Source organism: Channa argus, chromosome 13 (assembly GCF_033026475.1).
Source record: "Channa argus isolate prfri chromosome 13, Channa argus male v1.0, whole genome shotgun sequence".
Taxonomy (NCBI): domain Eukaryota; kingdom Metazoa; phylum Chordata; class Actinopteri; order Anabantiformes; family Channidae; genus Channa; species Channa argus.
The window spans coordinates 24,561,079-24,579,131 of NC_090209.1; the positions used below are offsets into that span (position 1 = coordinate 24,561,079).

At 43.0% G+C, this 18,053-nt stretch overlaps 3 protein-coding genes across 6 annotated transcripts in view; all 3 read right to left on the reverse strand.

Annotated features, from left to right (window-relative positions):
- The window catches only part of LOC137140221 (rho guanine nucleotide exchange factor 10-like protein), a 30,304-nt gene extending 23,130 nt beyond the window's left edge, over nucleotides 1–7,174 (reverse strand). Inside the window, exons 1-5 of one of the 3 annotated variants that reach the window (XM_067528423.1) lie at nucleotides 6,756–7,174; nucleotides 4,651–4,705; nucleotides 2,879–3,100; nucleotides 2,751–2,778; nucleotides 2,034–2,107 (exon numbers count right to left, since the gene is read on the reverse strand). In XM_067528423.1, coding sequence (XP_067384524.1) covers nucleotides 2,034–2,107; nucleotides 2,751–2,778; nucleotides 2,879–3,100; nucleotides 4,651–4,687 — 361 coding nt within the window. In that variant the 5' untranslated portion in view covers nucleotides 4,688–4,705; nucleotides 6,756–7,174. Of the gene's footprint in view, nucleotides 1–2,033; nucleotides 2,108–2,750; nucleotides 2,779–2,878; nucleotides 3,101–4,650; nucleotides 4,706–6,411; nucleotides 6,478–6,755 lie in introns of those variants that run through there. The other 2 variants (XM_067528425.1, XM_067528424.1) reach the window with 2 other exon arrangements.
- Nucleotides 7,175–10,491: 3,317 nt separating this feature from the next.
- On the reverse strand, nucleotides 10,492–12,519 carry nppa (natriuretic peptide A). 2 transcript variants are annotated; one of them, XM_067528451.1, is made up of 3 exons: nucleotides 12,363–12,519; nucleotides 10,920–11,238; nucleotides 10,492–10,690 (listed from the first exon to the last, which is right to left on the reverse strand). In XM_067528451.1, exons 1-3 carry the CDS (start codon nucleotides 12,471–12,473, stop codon nucleotides 10,686–10,688), a joined length of 435 nt encoding a protein of 144 aa, XP_067384552.1. In that variant the 5' UTR covers nucleotides 12,474–12,519; the 3' UTR covers nucleotides 10,492–10,685. The 2 variants fall into 2 exon arrangements, with proteins under 2 accessions (XP_067384552.1, XP_067384551.1); XM_067528450.1 differs by having other exon boundaries at nucleotides 10,492–10,695.
- Nucleotides 12,520–14,961: 2,442 nt separating this feature from the next.
- On the reverse strand, nucleotides 14,962–16,418 carry nppb (natriuretic peptide B). Its single transcript, XM_067528453.1, has 3 exons — nucleotides 16,070–16,418; nucleotides 15,378–15,648; nucleotides 14,962–15,159 (listed from the first exon to the last, which is right to left on the reverse strand). The coding sequence occupies exons 1-3, from the start codon at nucleotides 16,178–16,180 to the stop codon at nucleotides 15,149–15,151; spliced, it is 393 nt and encodes a 130-aa protein (XP_067384554.1). The 5' UTR covers nucleotides 16,181–16,418; the 3' UTR covers nucleotides 14,962–15,148.
- Nucleotides 16,419–18,053: the final 1,635 nt, after the last annotated feature.

Here is an 18,053-nt window from a genome sequence, read left to right on the forward strand (position 1 = left end):
CCACAAGCAACAAAACCGCAGAGTAGCTGCAACCGGTCCAAAGTGGAGAAGTGGGACCTAAATATGCCTTTATTGTTTTTTTTTCCTAGCACACAAAGAACTGAAATTAAGAGTAAAATCAGGGTTCATGCTGCTGTAATAGAGGGGGTGTGAGCATCACAGTAATCTGGCCTAAACAAACGTGATGGTGCAGCTGTGTGCTTAAAGTAAGTGGTCTCCTCCTGTACAGGCAGTGGTCGATGTGTGAATGTGTTTACGTGCAGATAGCACCATCTAATGGTGACAGCATGCAACTGAATGGAAGTCATCTTAACTAATTCATATTCAATCTTGAAACCGTCAGAAAGGTGATGATTCTACTATGTGTCGAGGTCATAGTGGGTAGTCGTGTGCTAGAGTGTATTATAAGTAAAAGGTGGTTATAATACTTTGGTCGCCTTTTTCTTTTTAAATCAAAAATGAAAAAAAAAAAGCATCAGAAAAAGCTGGACACTGTAAAAAACTGAAGTGAAAATACAGAAAATAAAAAGAAACCAAATGAAACCTATGGGTGGAAATATCCCCCCAAAAATCTAAATGAAGATCTGAAACACTGTGAGTTTTTGATTTAGCCCACTTAGTTCTCATCAACATCACGATCCAGACTAACAGCAGCACAGCGGAGCGTCTTTGGATGAGAAGGAACTGATCACCGATTAGAGCTTCATCATTTTACAGGTAATTTCCATCAGCTGGGAACATGTGTTTTCCTTTAGTTTGCACAGTTAATCCAATAAAGTTTTGGGTCTTTGAATGGCGTGTGTGTTCACAATTTGTGAAACCAATGGAAAGGTGTGGACACATTCACAAAGGAAGATTCCTGCTGTGCTAAGCAGGTGATGATGAAGACCAAGCGGATCCCAGTTTCATTAAAAGCCTGTTATTTACTGGGAAAAGTCAAATGCCCAATGCAGTAAATTCTGTTAATTTGACTTTAATTCAGCTATTTGCAGGTCATATTGACGTGGCCTAATGATCTTGGTGTGGAGCTACCATTCTGCTGGTCTGGGAGCAGCTGACAATCACAATAAACGGTTGGACAGAGGCCAGCGTTAAATAACTTCACCTGGGCTCAGGTTGCACCAAGTGCAGTGCAGAAAGGGGGATTTCAGTGATGGTAGTCGGTATTTTTTTAGTTGATGGGTTTAATTTCAAACCTTTTTTGCATATTAAAATTGGTTTCTTCTGTACTTAGACAACATTAGTGTTTATTTGCAGTTGTTATTGTGTGTTGTGTAGGTTCCGTCCCTTTAGTGGGAAGTTATTCAGGGCCCAGGTTTGCAGGTGGTTTCTCCCAAATTTGCTCTGTGTTTCCATGGTGTGGTTCCTTTTTGTAAAATAAAACCCTCACACACTTAAGTTTGCTGAAAAGAGGCATAAAGTGAATGTGCTGTGTGTGATTTCTGCAGAATAGTGATTTATTCTCGAACAATGGTCACTGCCACAGGGAAGAACCCGCCTTTAAACTAATGGCACACAAAGCTTCTGAAGAACAGGTTTTTACACACACACACCCACCCACACACACACACACCCACACACACACTGACTTGTCGAGACTGTCAATTTAACAACCTGTGAAACACACAAAGTTCAGCCCGTTCAGATGCTGACTGGCTCATGTTTATGAGTTTGTCTTGTGATCATACACAAAGAAGCTCAGAACAGGAAGAGTATCTGTGCACACACACACACACACACACACACACTATAACCATATGGAGCAGAGGACAGCTAACTATGACTAACAGCTGGGTGGAACATCTCGCGTTGGCTACAAGCTCTACTGCCACAGCTGACACTAGGGGCAGGCTGTGTGTACCTGAATTTAACCTCAGCGTGAGCTCTGACACCACACTGAGCCACTCCTTGGCTCGCTGCGATGCCTGGGCTGCCCCAACGAAAGCCAACAACAGGGACATCCTCAGTTTGGTGTGCGACAGACAACGACCAGCTCTGCTTGGCGTGTTGAGCTGCTGCTCGTGTTGCCTTACCTTCATGAACGCCACTCGCCTTCCAGTAGCTCTCGGACTCGCCGGTCGCTCCCAGATCAGAGGAGGTGGAGCGTCTGCAACAAGAGTGTTAATTTGTCACATTTTATCAGTCTACGACTCGAGTTCTTTCTTCCACCCATGACCCCAAATGTTCAGCCAAAAGACCATTTTTGTTTTCTGCTTTGTCCATTTCTGTTACCTTTACTCCACTACAATCATTTCACAGCTTTAGTTACTAGTTCCTTTTTAGATTCTAATTATGAATACAAAAAATATTGTAATAATCAAACTTTATTGATCCCTAGTGTTAAATTCACAAGGAACTTCAAGTAATTCAACCTATGAAATATTCCTATTACTCCTATGGATACCAGGAGTTCTCTACAAGATTGTATGTCCTTACATTTTCTACAATTAAATTCAAATATAATAGGGATAATTATTATATTTAAACAGCCTATGATGGATTTAAAATGAGCTCCAGCTGCTAACATTAATAAATCAGTTATTATAATCAATAACATCATTTTCACTGATTGAGGACCAGTGCTGGTTTTTATTCAGACAGAGCAACTCTTACTCAAGTAAATGATGTGAAGCTGCTTCTTCCGCCACCATCTAAAATCCCTTTTATTTAATATTATTAAAAGACGCCATTTCATTTACGGTAAAACATGGATATATGGGAAAGCTTTTTTTTTTTTGTTCTTTACTTACCCCTCTGGGGACTCCCTGACTTCCATGTCTGGTGACAAAAGATAAGAACATTAAAGTGTAATCAAAATCCATGTCCGGCCTCATTAACATATTTAAATCCATGCAAATAGCCTCAGTTCTACACTTACCTGAGCAGCCCTGGAGGTTCGCTGAGGAGCTCTGACCCTTGTGCTCGGTGCACATTGTTCCATTTGTTCCTGGCATCACCGTGTCCTGGGTTGAGTGTGGGCTCCAGTCCGGACTCGCCTGTGCAGGTTCGCCGTCATCGCTGTCATCAAACTGAAACTTCTCCCCCTTCTCTTCTTCGTCGTCATCTTCCTCGGTGTGTGACGCACCATTACACACAGGCTCTGAGGAACGACAAATGTTTGATGTGCTCAGTTTTAATACTATTGCATGATTTGTTTTTGTTTTTTTCTGCTCTGTTCCCCCTGACAGCTTGAACACAATCAACACGTTACACGGGCGTCACAACAGCAGACCAACAAACTGACCTCGTACACATTCGCTGTAAAATAACACAATAGCTTTAGCAGCTTATTCACCAGTGATCCAAACTAGCAGCTACTGAAAAAAGGGGATTAGTTGCCGTTGAGCTGCCGCCACAAACAGCTGTTAATGGCAGAGATTACACCCTAAACATATGGCTTTTAAGCACTAAACCTTCCACCTGTCAGCCTCACGTGCACTTTAATTTATACCTACTGCAACATTGTGTCGCGGGAAAAAAAAAAAAACTTACGTTTACTGTGTATTTTGTATATTTTGATTAGCAACGCTGTGTAATTGTACTACACACCTTAAACATGCAGAAATTTAACAGTTGAGATGAGCAAGACTCTTGATAATAGTTATTCAATAAAATAACAAGAAATTGCGTCACCAATGAGAATAAATGTCACAACAAATGCAAATTAAGGGTTCAAACCTGTCTGTTACTTCATATCATTTTCACAATTAGTAAACTTTATATATGAATAGCAGCCTTAGATTAGACTCAAATTACAAAACATATTTTAGTTTTTCAAACAATTGCTTTTGGCATCTTCCTAATTTGTATGTACACCAAGTTTCTATGGAAACTGTTCACTGTGCCAATCCTCCTCCGTGCCCAACAGGTAGATTTGAGCATATGGCCTGCAGAGTCATGCCCGCTCTTACACCGCGTCCAGTAACTAGGCTAGTAGGTCCTTTCAGTACAACAGCAGGGGATTAGTGAGTCGGGTTTCACCCACAGGTGAAACACCTGAGCCTGGCAACATGTGTCGAGCTTAAAGCTGACTGACATCTGTCACAAGTGGTTTTCCTTTGTTGCGTGATGTTTTCTGAGACATCAAATATTAACATTTACAACTTTATGGAGTCTTTTAAATCTCTTTCGTTCCCTTTGAATTTGTCTTAAACGCACTACAGAAATGTAATAAGTACATACAAATGTTCAGCACCTGGTGCAGAACAATCATTATCTGATCAATGTTTTAAATGTTTTCACTAGTTCATCAGAAGTGTTTAACCAGTACAAAACGTCGCTCAGTAACAATCCGACGTTAACAAACTGCAGCCTGCAGTACATTTTTCTCAGCGCAAACATTGTTAGAAGCACGGAGGAAAATCGGGCATTTGGGCCGAGTTTAGCAAAACTCGACCGGCAGACTGCAAAAAAGGATTTTGCGAGTTTTGCTGTCATCACTTCTAGTGATCAAGTCATCAAGTCATCAAGTCTAAGAAAAGGACATGATGGGAGCTAAAGGTCTAATCAGGGATGATGCGTTGGTCGGACTTGGTGCTGAAGCTGTGGCAGGAGACTTTCATGTTTAACTTATCAGTCTGTACATAATAAACCATAACGACCAAGTGAAAACACTTTCAGAACAGATCTTTTCCTGTCATCCAAACTCACCTGAGGGATGACAGAGGAGTGGGTGTGGAGAGCTCATGGTGGGTCACATCAACTCCTGCGAAGATACAAAACAGCTTATTAAAGGCTGTTTAATCACTCAGAGAGACAGACAAACACTGGGCCACTCAGCTGTGGTTTAAACTCAAACCTGTGTCTATAGATCTGCAATATCATCAAGACCCGTTTGGCCCAAAGTACATGATAAGTCGCTGTTTTAGTAATCGATCAAATCTTAGAATGTATTTTTATTTATTTAAATGAACAGGTTGCAAATTTAGAGACGCAAGACAAGGAGTGACGTGGCTGAACTTCCCGGTTCTAGTCAGGAGCTGAGCCGCTGTGTTCTGAACAATTTGTAGTCTCAGCATGATTCAAATTTAACATCCTACGATGATAAAAGCACGACTGAACTCGTTTAGTGATGTGATGCTCAAAGCTCAATTTGCAGTCAAATAAAACACCAAGAGTTCCAGCAACTGGCTTAACGAATATTGGTAAAGGCCCTAAGAATGGCAGTATATTACTGGACATCCCATTTCTGATATCGGACAAACAAACTTGTAGAGAACTCCTGGTTTCCATAGGAGTAATAGGGAGCTACAGCCGCGTGTCATCAGCATAACAGTGAAATGAAACATTATGTCTGTATAACATCACCCAGTGGGAGCATGTCGATTGAGAAAAGTACTGACCCTTGGGAAACACCAAGTAGAAGAACTTTTAAAACATCCAAATGTCAAATCACAAATCATCCACACTTGAATAAACAAAACAACAATATGATAAAACCATGTGCAGCATTGTAAAGAACCGTTACTTATGGTGACACCGCGGCACGTTTGGGAACCCAGTATTTTATCCAAGTGCACGAGCTGCTACTGTTTAGCTGCAATTCGCCCGCAGCAACATGAGTGTGTTACATTCCTTCCCAACAAATCCGGGCGTGTGGTTTCCCAGACTGTGTTACTCAACCAGGTGACAGGGCACTTAAGCATCAGACGGCAGCTCTGACTATTTCTCTAAGGCAGGTAAAAAGATGTTATATTTAGATATTAAAAGTAATATGTAGAGTAAATACATTCAAATAAGGACTAAACGAAGCCAAACACATGAATAATTCATCAGACTATATGGAAAAAAGGGCTCATGCTGGAGAAGATGCCGTGGGCCTGGCAGCTGAATAGACAATAGCAGGGAGAGAGGGAGCTCTGCTGTCAGCTGTGAGGAGGAAACAGCCTCTGGATTGTCCGGCTGAAGTCGTCCACTGAGTTAAAGCCTGAAGTCAAACATGGAAAAAAAGATGAAGGCACATTCCTGCATAATGTCTCACTGAGAGCTGACGAACTCTGGTAGATGGGACAAGAGTTTGTGGTCCCACTGGCGTCAGGAGTTATTGCCGCTGCTGTCACACCTGTTATTCATGTGTGTTCTGCTAGTTTCCCTGTCAACTCTCAGCTCAAGTCCATCACAGCTTTTACAACTTAAAGCAGATACTGGGGATTTTCGGCGAACACCAGCAGCACGTAGAGGTTTTCACGGATAAGCTCAGGATTCACACATCCTCTAAAGCTTATTCTACCTGGAGTAACAGTAAACTAAAGTAGCTCTGGACTGTGATAAACTCCAGGAAGATCCGAGGAGCCATCACAAGGACAAAGACTTGCTGCACAGGTGTTGTGGATGTTGCAGTTTGTTTCCCAACTGTTTTTTCTCAGAAACACAAATGCCTGCAGCGACAAAGACTGTCTATCATGGACACACCTTAGCAGAGACCTGCAGTCTGCTGTGCTCATCTGACCGATCACATGCATTCAGACACTCTGATGTCACAGCTGTCCCCATTGTCCTGTCATAGTCATTCGAAAGGATCCGAGTTGTCCACTTGTCATTTACCTTATGGTTATTATGTGGGATTTAACAGCGGTGTGCTTTTACTTTGAAGGCGTGGAAGCAGCCCAACACTGAACAGTCAGTGGACAGACTCACAGACTCGAGTGTCTTCAGAAAAAACCAGAGAGCAGAAATCATGCGGAGTGAGATCAGCAGTAAAACAATAGACAAACAGACTCGACAGGTTGTCCCTGGTGTCCCTGTGTAAGACTCACCTCAGGGTCCTGGATTACTGCAGTAATCTACCGGCCGCTACTTCAAAAACATGGCTTTGGATAAACACTTCTGTCCAAGAGACTCGTCCTTCCAGGGTTTTCCTGTTGTGTTTCCCTCGCTCCTGTCTCCTCCTCCTCCTCTTCCTCTCCCTCTGTCCCGCTTTCCCACAGCAGACCGGAGCCTTGTATGTCAGAGAAGCCACTGAAAAACCCGGCAGGAGCGCGGTGGGCGGAGACTGATCAACGGACTTGGGTCAGTGTCTTAACTGAGCGGATCCTGCCTTGCTGGATTTAAGCTGATCCTGGGTCTGTTGGTTCTGCAGAGGTCGCGTTGGCAACAGATCCACAGTCTGAAAACTGCGCAGAAGCAGGTTTTCTGTCAGGTTTAGTCTGAGTAAGAAAGACAACCTGGTCTGGACCCGGAAGTCCATCCAACTCTGGATCAGCTGTCCTTAACCCCAGAAATCCACTACGAATAAAATGATAACACGCCAATCTGATGATGTTCACATCGATAAAGATGTTATCATCAATCAATGATCGATGGCCCTGCGCGTGAGTGCGCGCACACGTGACTGATGAGAAATTAAAGGAATGTCTCCACAGATAAAGTTACTACAGGAGAAGGTTTTACACAGGCGCCGGTTTGCAGAATAATCTGCTCGAAAAGTGTCAGTGCACGCGAACTGACGCCGGATGTCGCCGTTGGTTTCTTTTCCGCAGACCAGCAGCAGGTTTTTCGTTCCCCAGTGATGGAAGAAGTACTCTGATATTTTACATCTCTTTAAAAGCGAGTCCAACAAATGAGGTTTTTTTCGTCGGCATAATATTTAGTGCACATTCAGGGAGTATAAATGTAAGTTTAGTAAAGTTTGTATCCGCTTTGATAACACCTGTGAGTTTATTTAATTCATTTTAGGAAAAAAAGATCATCAACACTTAACTTTTTCCACATTTTTTTTATGTTACAGCCTTATTCCAAAATGGATTCAATTCATTATTTTCCTCAAAATCAATAGCCATTAATGACAATGTCAAAGAAGCTTGTTTAAAATCTTCGAAAATGTATTAAAAATAAAAACAAACAAACAAACAAAAAACCCACAATCAAGTCTTTTAGAGTATAATGCTACAAGCACCTGTTTTTGGGCAGTTTCTCCTGTTCTTCTTTGGAGAACCTCTCAAGCTCCATCAGGTTGGATGTGGAGAGTCGGTCCACAGATATGTTTCAGATTTCTCCAGAGATGTTCGATCAGGTTCAAGTCTGGGCTCTGGCTGGGCCACTTAAGGACATTCACAGAATTGTTGCGTTTGTTATCTTGGCTGTGTTTAGGGTCATTATGTGTTCAAAGATGAACCCTCTCCTCAGTCTGAGGTCCAGAGTGGTCTGGAACAGTGTGCCTTTTTCTTTTTTTTTTATTCACAAACAGTAAATATTACATGAACATGTGTTTAAAAAAATAAAGGTGAAACTACATTATTTGGTGTTTGGTCAGGGATCAACTACAATGCCTCCATAGACCACCAGGGGATGACAGACCACAAGTTAGAAACCCCTGGTTCATGCAATGACTCAGAAGACCATCTCAGAAACAGGATTAAAGTAGGACTCTATTACAAAGTACAAATCTACACTAATCTACCCCCAGGGGCTAATTACCGGACCTCAAGGTAACTATGTTCACATTTCGAGGGCCACAAAACCAACATATATGTTCCCAAGCAGTAAAAGGTACAAATGTATTACCAATTATTACCAAATGTGTGCCATTTATGAAGTTAAGGTACAGTTAAGGAGACAACAATGTGGTTTTCACTGATGACCCAGTGGCAGCTGGGGTAGGCTCTAGTCCCCCCATGACCCTGATCAGGATAAGAGGTTGCAGATGATAAATGGATGACATAACTCAAATGTAAAGGGGTCGCGTCAGTGCCTCGAACTGCTGCGTCCCGTCACATCATGTCACTGTCGTTCTCGGCCCAGCAGGTGCAGTGCACTGATTCCGTGTTAATGTTTAGGACTGATTAAACCCATGGGCTGCACCAGCTGCTGGACCTCGAGCCTTAGGCTTCGTTCAACATCATTCACCGAAGCTACTTTGGGACATTGTACAGTTATTCCTGCCTCTTTCTGTCACCTTCAGCCTCTTTCCAGAGCGAGTGAACCTGACAGCTGCACAGGCATAGACTCTTGCATAAGCTGGGTATCTACTTTGAGTCACTCAGCTCCAAGTTTTCCACATTACTTTGCTCAGGGAATGCAGCTCTCATTGATAAGGTGTTCAGTCCCGTCCGGAGCGGAAAGAAAGGCTGCTGCTGCGCTTATCACCAGGATCTGGCCGTTAAGACTGGCATCAGGATCCACCCTCAGCCCTCAGCTCTCGGCAGCAAGTTTTCAACGACAGAGACGGGTCAGTGTAGGCAAAACGGGTTTTTTTTTTTTTTTTTTTTGCGCTACTGGAATTTAATTGATCTCCGCAAGCTCCATAATCAAATCGGACAGATGAGTGTGACAGCTACTTTTGCATAACCTCCAGTGACATCTCCTTCCTGCCTCCTGTCACATGCATTTAGACGACAGCAGTTAGTGGGTGAATCCGCCACATTTCCTGCATGAATCACTTCCCTCTCTCTCAAGAATCTATTTTTATTTGACACTAAGGTGAAGACAATTGATTCAATTAGTTTCAATCCCAGCATCAATTGTTGAGGTTCTCTTTGGCAGTGACGAGGATGGACAGGATCAGGAATGAGGACATCAGAGGGACAGCTCATGTTAGATGTGTTGGAGATAAAGTCAGAGAGGACAGATTGAGGTGGTTTGGACATGTTCAGAGGAGAAACTGTGAATATATCGGTAGAAGGATGCTGAGGTTGGAGCTGCCAGGCAGGAGGTCTAGAGGAAGAGCAAAGAGGAGATTTATGGATGTAGTGAGGGAGGACATGAAGTTAGTTGGTGTGAGAGAAGAGGATGCAGAGGACAGAGTTAGATGGAGGCACATGATTTTCTGTGGTGACCCCCTGAAACGCAACAGCCTGGAAAATAAGAGGAGATCAATTGTCAAAAGCTGGTTTTTATATTCAGGGATCTTATGCCGACATGTTTTTGATCAAAGGTTTAAAGAGCGAATGTGATTCATGTTTCAAAAGTTAAAATGAACAGAAAACGTTTAACACTGGATGGATTGTCATTAATCTTGTATAAACTGTAAGGTTCCAAGAGACGTCATCCGCTAAAACACAAGTACTTCATTACGGCATCGCTAACACACACAGTTAAGCTGCTTTGATCTTTGAGACAGCCTAACATATTGTGTATGCATAACTTAATAACTCACAGTGGCTTCATGAAGTATTTATACTTGTTTGCACAATTTGTGCCGTCAATTTGATGGTAAATACATTTTTTGCACGTTAATCTCAATAAGTAATGTTAATTTGCAAAAAAATTCTAACATTTATGGGAACTATTAACATTTCAGGCCATATAAAATCCAATCTACACCACAACATTTGAATACTTTTTATCCTACTGCACCACAGACAGCACAGATCTATTGTAGCTGATGTTTGGTGACTTTCCTGCTTTTTGCTTTGATGAAATCAGGTGACAGCAGCAAAATAAAAGCATATTTGGTGTAACACAGCATCACTGACGGAAGATCATTGGGGTTTGCGATGGTATGATCTTTCTATGTCATGGGTTCAGATTACTGAGACAAAAATGACTGAAATCTTCATATGAAAAAAGGTTTATTTATCTTTATTAACAAGTGACGTGCACTTACAGAATGTAGCTGAATCATTTCCTTTGGGCTCATAAGATGGAAAAACATACAGATATACATTCACCACATATATATTCAATCTCTTTGGTTGAGTCTTCAGCTGGAGATGAAACAATAATCCAACATGCGTCCCAGGAAACTTTCAAACTACCCTGATTGGAAACGACACAAACAGAGAATGGAACATTGTTTGTTATAAAAACTGTATTAATGCGTGTTAGTTGGTTTCAACATTATATTGTTTTCTTATAAAAGTCCAACCTCCACCTTTAACCCTCATGCTTCAGTATCTCTTACTTGTTCCTTGAGAGCCAGCAGCACTAGAGAACCAGGGTTGGCTACCCCTGCTTTATCAAAACCCTAGTTTCCTTCTTACCTCTGCCACTGTTGCAGCCCAGGCCACTGGAGTTTCCTATTCGATCCATCCTGGCCCCAAAGCAGCCAGAGACCCGTTTCTTAGTAGCCAAAAGCAGGTCCTGCAGGCGGCTCCTCTGAATCGCAGACCTGCTGGGCCCCTCCACTGGTGTTTGTGATCTTTCTGATATCAAAGCTACTTCGTCGCCCTCCTGGTCCTGGCTCCATCCTCGGATGGCCGGGCTGCGCACCGACTCTTGGTTTGTTCCTTCATAATCAGTTTGAGAGTCCTCTGACTGGGCCGCTTCAGCCAGAGTCTCCTCAAAGCGCTCCAGTAAAGTCTGGTGTGAAGAGATGAAGATGGGTTTACACTCAAAACCAAACTGGTCACATTTTGTCAAGACATTCACACATAGGAAACACGTGCTGATGAAAAACACAAGCCTTTGGGGCTTGTGGGAAATTTTTAAAGGCCTCTAGAAGAGCCACAAACAACTTTAAACTAGACCTGCAAGCAAGAATATTGGGGTCCAACCATCCCCGGTCTTGAGGTTTAACCATGCAAGGTTAAGAGAGAATCATTGAAGAGGACTTTCATAGGTGATTTGTGGGCTCAGGTTTGTGATCAGGTGCAAATGAGGTTTATCTATATCAGGATCGGAACAATCTGAGTCAAAGAATCCTTTGGCAAAACACTGAACCCCCAGCTTGTCCCTAGGATCTGCTGCTTAGATGTAAGTTGCTTTGGATAAAAGAGTCGGTTAAATACCTAGTTGTAAAACATAACAGAGGTGGATGAAAAGCACATTAATCAGCATTTTCGTTTGTTGACTTTCGGTAAAATCAGTTACCTTTGGCAATAAATTTAAATGGAAACCCAAGTGAAGTGGATGCTAATGCTTGATAATAGTATGTTCCGTTTGGATGACCGGGTTCGTCTGTGTGCATTAAGCTAGAAAACATCTGGGTTATATTTAATATGAAACCCCTTTTTTTTTTTTTCCAGACTGTCAAACAGCCATTTGAGAAACACCTTGTCCCCATAGTAATGAGACATCCTGTCTGGTTCTGCAGCAGCAGCAGCAGCAGCAGTGAGCCTTCCACCCATTTCTCCGGGTGTGAATATTCCGAAAAGTCATTAAAACTTGTGCCTTTAGACTCACGTCATACAAGTAGAATGTTTTACCTGCAGTGAAAGATTTTTACCCAACTCTTGTTTGAATGAAGGGGTGAGTTGTTATGGAAATATCCTATGGTTTGTCAGGCTTCAGTCATACGAAAATGACAAACTTGAGCTTGAATGAACTAATGACTAAACCGTTTTTATAGGTGATATTTTTCTGGTGGAATGCAGATTTTAAGGAAACACTTATTATTTGTTTTTCAGCATTTACCTCCGTTTACCCCCTGGTTTTGCCTGGGAATGCACCTGAACAGGTGTGATGGACAATGTGAGGTTTCTTACCTTAAGCTGAGCCAGGTCACTGGTAGAAGAGGTCCTTCCCAGTACGTGGCTGCTAACCAGTGTGTGCTGACATAGTAGTGCCAGGAGGCCCCACAGGACTTCGGTCCTCATGTTATCCTTCTGCTCCTGCTACTACTGATGCTACAGAACTGTGCTACCAGATTTTATAGACATGCCAGCACCCACCTACACACACACACACACACACACACAAACATGCGCACACCATGCAACAGACAGTCAGTGTCAGTGGCTCATCATCTTGTAGACCATCTCAAGTGCATTCTGACACCTCTGCGTGATAAGGCAGCTGGTCAGATGTCTCTGTAAGTGGCGCTTGGTGGTGCGTGATGTGTGTGTGTGTGTGTTTGTGTACAGTATACGTGTCTGCGTATCGTCATGCTTAGCAGCCAGCAGTGGCATGAGCTCAGGAACCATGTTGGAGCGCTGAGCTCAGACGTGGTGTGTATTGACGGGAATGCAGCATTCAGCATGCAAACACTTAACGGTGTCTGACCTCCTGAGACTGAAAAATACCATAGTAGGTTAAAACTGCTGCTCCTGGGTAACAGGAAGTCTACATGGTTAAGATTAGACGAGGAAGGAAACAATGTCAATGTCAACACCATAATACAAAATTGCTCTGGAGTTCCGTGTGTTTCAATATGTAAAGAGACACTGAGGTTTTAGGTACAGTGCACTTCCTCCACTTGATCTTCAGTAAACTATACAATGGTAACTTTGATGTCTTTCTTCAAAGAAACTGGAAGAAAGAGGAACCTGCTGCTCCTCAGAGAGAACAAATCACAGCACCTGAAGCCAAACAGCACCATGACTCTCCACTACACTACAGGAGTATGGACGAATTTTTTTTTTTAAAGCACAGCACCATCCGAACTGTGTAACACAGCGGAGGAAGAACTGTGATTTCAAGCTGCTTTCCTGCCTCTGGGCCTGCACGGCTTCATCATGGAGGAGATAATGAGTTTTATCAGTGCATCTTACTCGATGCAGACAAAGAAGGAAAAACGAGACGCATAGGCCTGTTTCTAGTTTGATAACTAAGCTGCTGTGTTTAGCTTTTTAATAGCTGTGTATTCCAATGTTTTTTTATTCGTTATTATAGCTGATTCTTTTTGTGCTCATATGTTTTTTGCAATGATCATATGATCTAATGCCAAACTGACTGACTGACAGTGTGGTTCACTCCAGACACTCATAAAAATAATGTATAGGCACGTAAACACAAACATCAAAGCATTTACATTACATTTCCATTTAGTCATTTAGCAGACACTTTTATCCAAAGCGACTTACAAGTGAGGTACAAGGCAGCAAAAAGCAGCTCAAGAGTCACGATAAATAGTATCCATCATGTACCAGGCCGAATGACAGCAGACAAAGTCAGTTACACTGATCAGGCCAGTGAAAGTTACAGATCACAAGACTTTATCAATATCTTGTATCAAACAGGGCATTTTCGCTTTACAGCTTCTGAGGATGAGAAGACATCCGGAATTCAAAACACATCCGATCTCTGGCTGTGTGGTGCCATCAGAGCAAGTCTCCCGGCCATAACGCCCACACGGTCCGTGTGGGAACGAGCCAATTAGAGCTGATGTGCTTTTTCAAATGTCTGATTCTGCACGTATCACCTGTCGTTACGGGGAGAGTAACAACAATGTCTGGGCTGCATGGAAAACATGCAGATGGAAATGTCACCTTTGTTGTACATTTGTGGAGAAACTTGGACAAAAAAAAAACCACAAGTGAACTGGCTCATGTTTCAGTGACATTTGAGCACGAGACGAGGACGGCGGCAGCGTTCACTCGGGAGTTAAGCAGATGTCAGTCACAAACGTGAAAATGAGCTTCTGAGCTCAGTGGGCGTGTGCTTTATTGTTATTGGCTGATAATACAGAGGTCAACCCCGTTTGGTGTGTGTCCCAGGAAGGGTTTCAAGTAAAAATGAATAACTTCCCATCCTTCATCTGTAAGCGCTTCTCCTACGTAGGGGGCAGGGTTCAAGCTGGACAGACCACCAGTCTATCGCAGGGTCACAGAGAGACGACCACTCACACCTACAGCAATTGTAGATTCACCGTTTTACCCAACATGCATGTCTTTGGATTGTGGGAGGGAACTGGGGAACCCAGAGGAAACGCACGCGAGCAGACGCAGAAAGGCCACGGCCGGCCAGGTGTCGAACCCGAAACCGGCGTGCTGCACACGAATAAGGTTTTACACACAGACTGTAGGGGGGAATTATTTGAATGCTTCTACTACTAATAATAAGTGAGTACTAAAATAAGAGAGTGTTACTGGGATTACAAACTGCAGTATAATGTAATGTAACGTAGGATAAGTAAAGAGTAATCTGTGTACTGCAGCTCATTACAAACTCTTTTTTTATCATGTATTTGATCAGATGTATGATGCTGAGCCCATTTGTTGTATCATGTTTACTGAGATGTGTGAAATTATTCATTCGCCATCTAATCTTTGTTTATGACAGTGTGTGTGTGTGTCTTTCAGCGGTGGGGTTGCTGACTCCTTTAGTGTGCGGCCTGATGCTTAAGCCATTCTCAGTCCAACAGTGTGCTGCTGTAAACATTTATTACCCATTGAATAGTACATAAAGAACAATCTAACATCAATTTTAAATAAAAAATACTTGTAAGCCACAAACAAAATCAATAAATATTAGTAAATAAATAGCATTCCAATAAAAACATTGTTTGGTAGAAACGTTGCAGTTCCAGAAATGAGGTGATAAGACTTCATCTTTACTTTGGACCTGGAAGAAAAGAGGAAAACAACAGCTGTGATTTAAATATTCACGTCTTCCTATTCACCTAACTAATATTCCAGTTTTGTGGTAAATGTAAAGTGAAAGTATATTTCTGGATGTCATATTTCACCAACCCTTTGGTAAAAATCTTAGTGAGTCTTGTAACAATTGTTTTGATCCATCTGCAAAAAGCATTTCAGCAATGTATCACAGCTCTAACTTACTGTATCTGCCACCAGTGTTGCACCCCAGAGAGCTCATGGAGCCTATTCGGTCCATCCGACGACCGAAGCAGCTGGAGGCTTTCTTGGACGAATCATTGCGGACATTCTTCAAGTTCTTGATGGAGAGAAACTCCCTGACTGCTGCCTCGTCCAGCCCGGTTAGGGGCCGCTGTTCCTCTGCTGGATCAACTACGTTGAGGTTCTCCAAGCCGTCCCTCTGGTCCACGTCTGTCTGCTCTGAAGCAGAGTCCTCCAGTGTGCGAAGGAGCACCTGCAACATCCCAACAAACAGTAGTTGTGTCAAATCAAACATTTCTGGGAGCAAGATCGCACTTTGACAGCTGTGAGGTCACTAAAGTTAGATACCACTATCTGTGAGCGCTCATCCTGTTCAGGGTCACAGGGGGGATTGGAGGCTATCCCAGCCCTCATCTATCTATCCCGCTAACCTGCAAGTCTTTGGACTGTGGGAAAAAGCGAAAGTGCAAGCACGGGGAGGCTTGAAGGCTCCATGCAGAGAGTCTGTAGGTGGCAGATGGATTGGAATCTTTTGTTTGTGAGGCGGCATCACAAATCCCTCAAACACTACACTGCCCTGAAAGCAGATCCTGTAAATGTTTCGCTGCTGAACCTATGGTGAAGCCCTAAAACTCCAGCCTGCCAAAGTCAAGCTCCCGTATGCAGGGACTCACCTTTAGAATGTCCATGTCAGCGTCAGTCAAGCCGGTGCTGATGGGATACGTGCTGATGAGCTGCAGGTTTAGGATGAGGAGGCTGAAGATGTGAACGCAAGACAGATGCATGTTTCTCTGTAAGCTGCTGCTGATCCTATCAGTGGACTGTCGGATGCTCTTTGTCTCGTTTGCGTTGGGTTTGGATGCCGGAGCCCGCAGCTCTTTTATACTTAAGGTCGACACATGTAGCTATGCCAGGAATTGAGCTGGCATTCTTGACACCTGATTGTGATAACAGGAGCTGTCGGAAACGGCTCCTTTTAAAGCGTTGTCTCTTTGTTTCAGAAACTTACTCCAGCCCCCCTGTACACAGGACATTGTTGTCACTGCGCTGCAGGAAGTAGTAAACTCACAGACGGCATGACACTGTTACTAAATGGGGTGGTGTACGTGATTCAGGTGGGGTAGCCTGCATTCAGAGGACCTGGCAGAGGTACACAAACTCAGTATTCAAGTAAATGTGCTAAGTCTACTAAGTACAGATATGAATTGTTACTATATGTACAAAGATACAAGATAAACATCAACATCAAAACATTTTTTACATTTAAAAACCAAATGCTGTTGACAACATGAACGTACTGGTAGAACGTACTAGAAACTCTATTCAATATTTGTGCCTCATAAATAAGCTTTCTGCAGCAATGATTTCTGAGCATTTACAATTTAAATCTGTGAATGTTGTCGCTTAACTAAATGTTTTCAAAGGAATAAAACAAGTATTTTTAAAGCATTTCAGGTTTGTGCTGTAACTGTAAACGTTACTATAGATAATGTAAAGGTTAGGTCACTTTGTGTTGAAGTCCTGGTAACACTCATTGTCTTTTGGTTTATGTGCCATATTGTGAGACTTTTACACCTTCTGCGTCGTCTCTAGTTGGATTTTCTTCCCCCACCAGAAGTTCTGCTTGAAAAGTAGATTTTTATTTTATCCTTACATAATCTCCCCCTTTGGAATATGCTCCATCTTGCTTATTTCCTTTTCAGGTCTGACGAATGCCCACTCATGACACCAATGTTGTCACGGTTCCTGGTTCTCACTAGAATCGGAACAGGTTTTCAGTCGACCGAGCATGAAACAATACCTAAGAGGTAAAAGGACAAATCCTCACAAATAACTCCAAGGTTCCTTGCATTAAAACTGGAGGCCAGTCTTATGCCATGTAGAGTAACGATAGGGTTGCGTTTTTAGGCCCAAATCCTATGAGCTCGGTTTTGTGTGAGTTTAGAAGTAAGCACACTGCATGAACAGAGGTGTGGGGGTGAGCGCCATGTTGCACCATACAGTGGGGGTACAGGGGGAACTCCACGTGTTTGTACAATGGGGAAATGCCTCCAGCAACAGTTTGTCATTCTGCCCATTTCAGCCCAGTGTGCTACTTTCTGTGTTTGTGATAGAGATAATAGGCGGAAGAGAAAAACTGTGGAAAGAGTTTCTAACAATATGAAAATGTATTAGTGTGCATTTAATAGAAGCTGCTCGTCCTGCAAGTGGGAGCTGAGGGTGACTGAACATAGGAGGACAATTCAAAAACAGGAGCAATCGTGATGGAGATCAATAGTGAAGCACCCATCCAATATCTGTCCTCGCTTATCCTACGTGTGTGGGTTGCGGGGGGGGAGCCGGCGCCTCTCGCAGCTGTCACTGGGTGAGATGCGGGGGTTCACCCTGGTCAGATCGTCAGACTGACGGAGAGACACTGTTTATTAGTGTTAACCTAACCTGCACGTTTTTAGCCCCGGAGGAAACAGTGTTTTTAATTAGCGACAGACTGACGTTAGGGCGCAAAGACGCTTTACGCACATAGTTTTAAGTGCGTAAACGTGCACTACTTCTACACGCGTGACACCCAGGCAGGTGAAGAAAACTGTCTGTGAGACTTCCGGACGTCCGTGATGTGGACTTCCTTTCGTGCGCATTGGAGCAGAAACATGGAATATA

Coding starts and splice junctions, on each gene's coding strand:
- nppb (XM_067528453.1), bottom strand. CDS start 16,180: ATGCATCTGTCTTGCGTTCACATCTTCAGCCTCCTCATCCTAAACCTG. Junction 15,649..16,069: donor CTGACATGGACATTCTAAAG/GTGAGTCCCTGC, acceptor GGGATGTTGCAG/GTGCTCCTTCGCACACTGGA.
- nppa (XM_067528451.1), bottom strand. CDS start 12,473: ATGAGGACCGAAGTCCTGTGGGGCCTCCTGGCACTACTATGTCAGCAC. Junction 11,239..12,362: donor GTGACCTGGCTCAGCTTAAG/GTAAGAAACCTC, acceptor TCTTCACACCAG/ACTTTACTGGAGCGCTTTGA.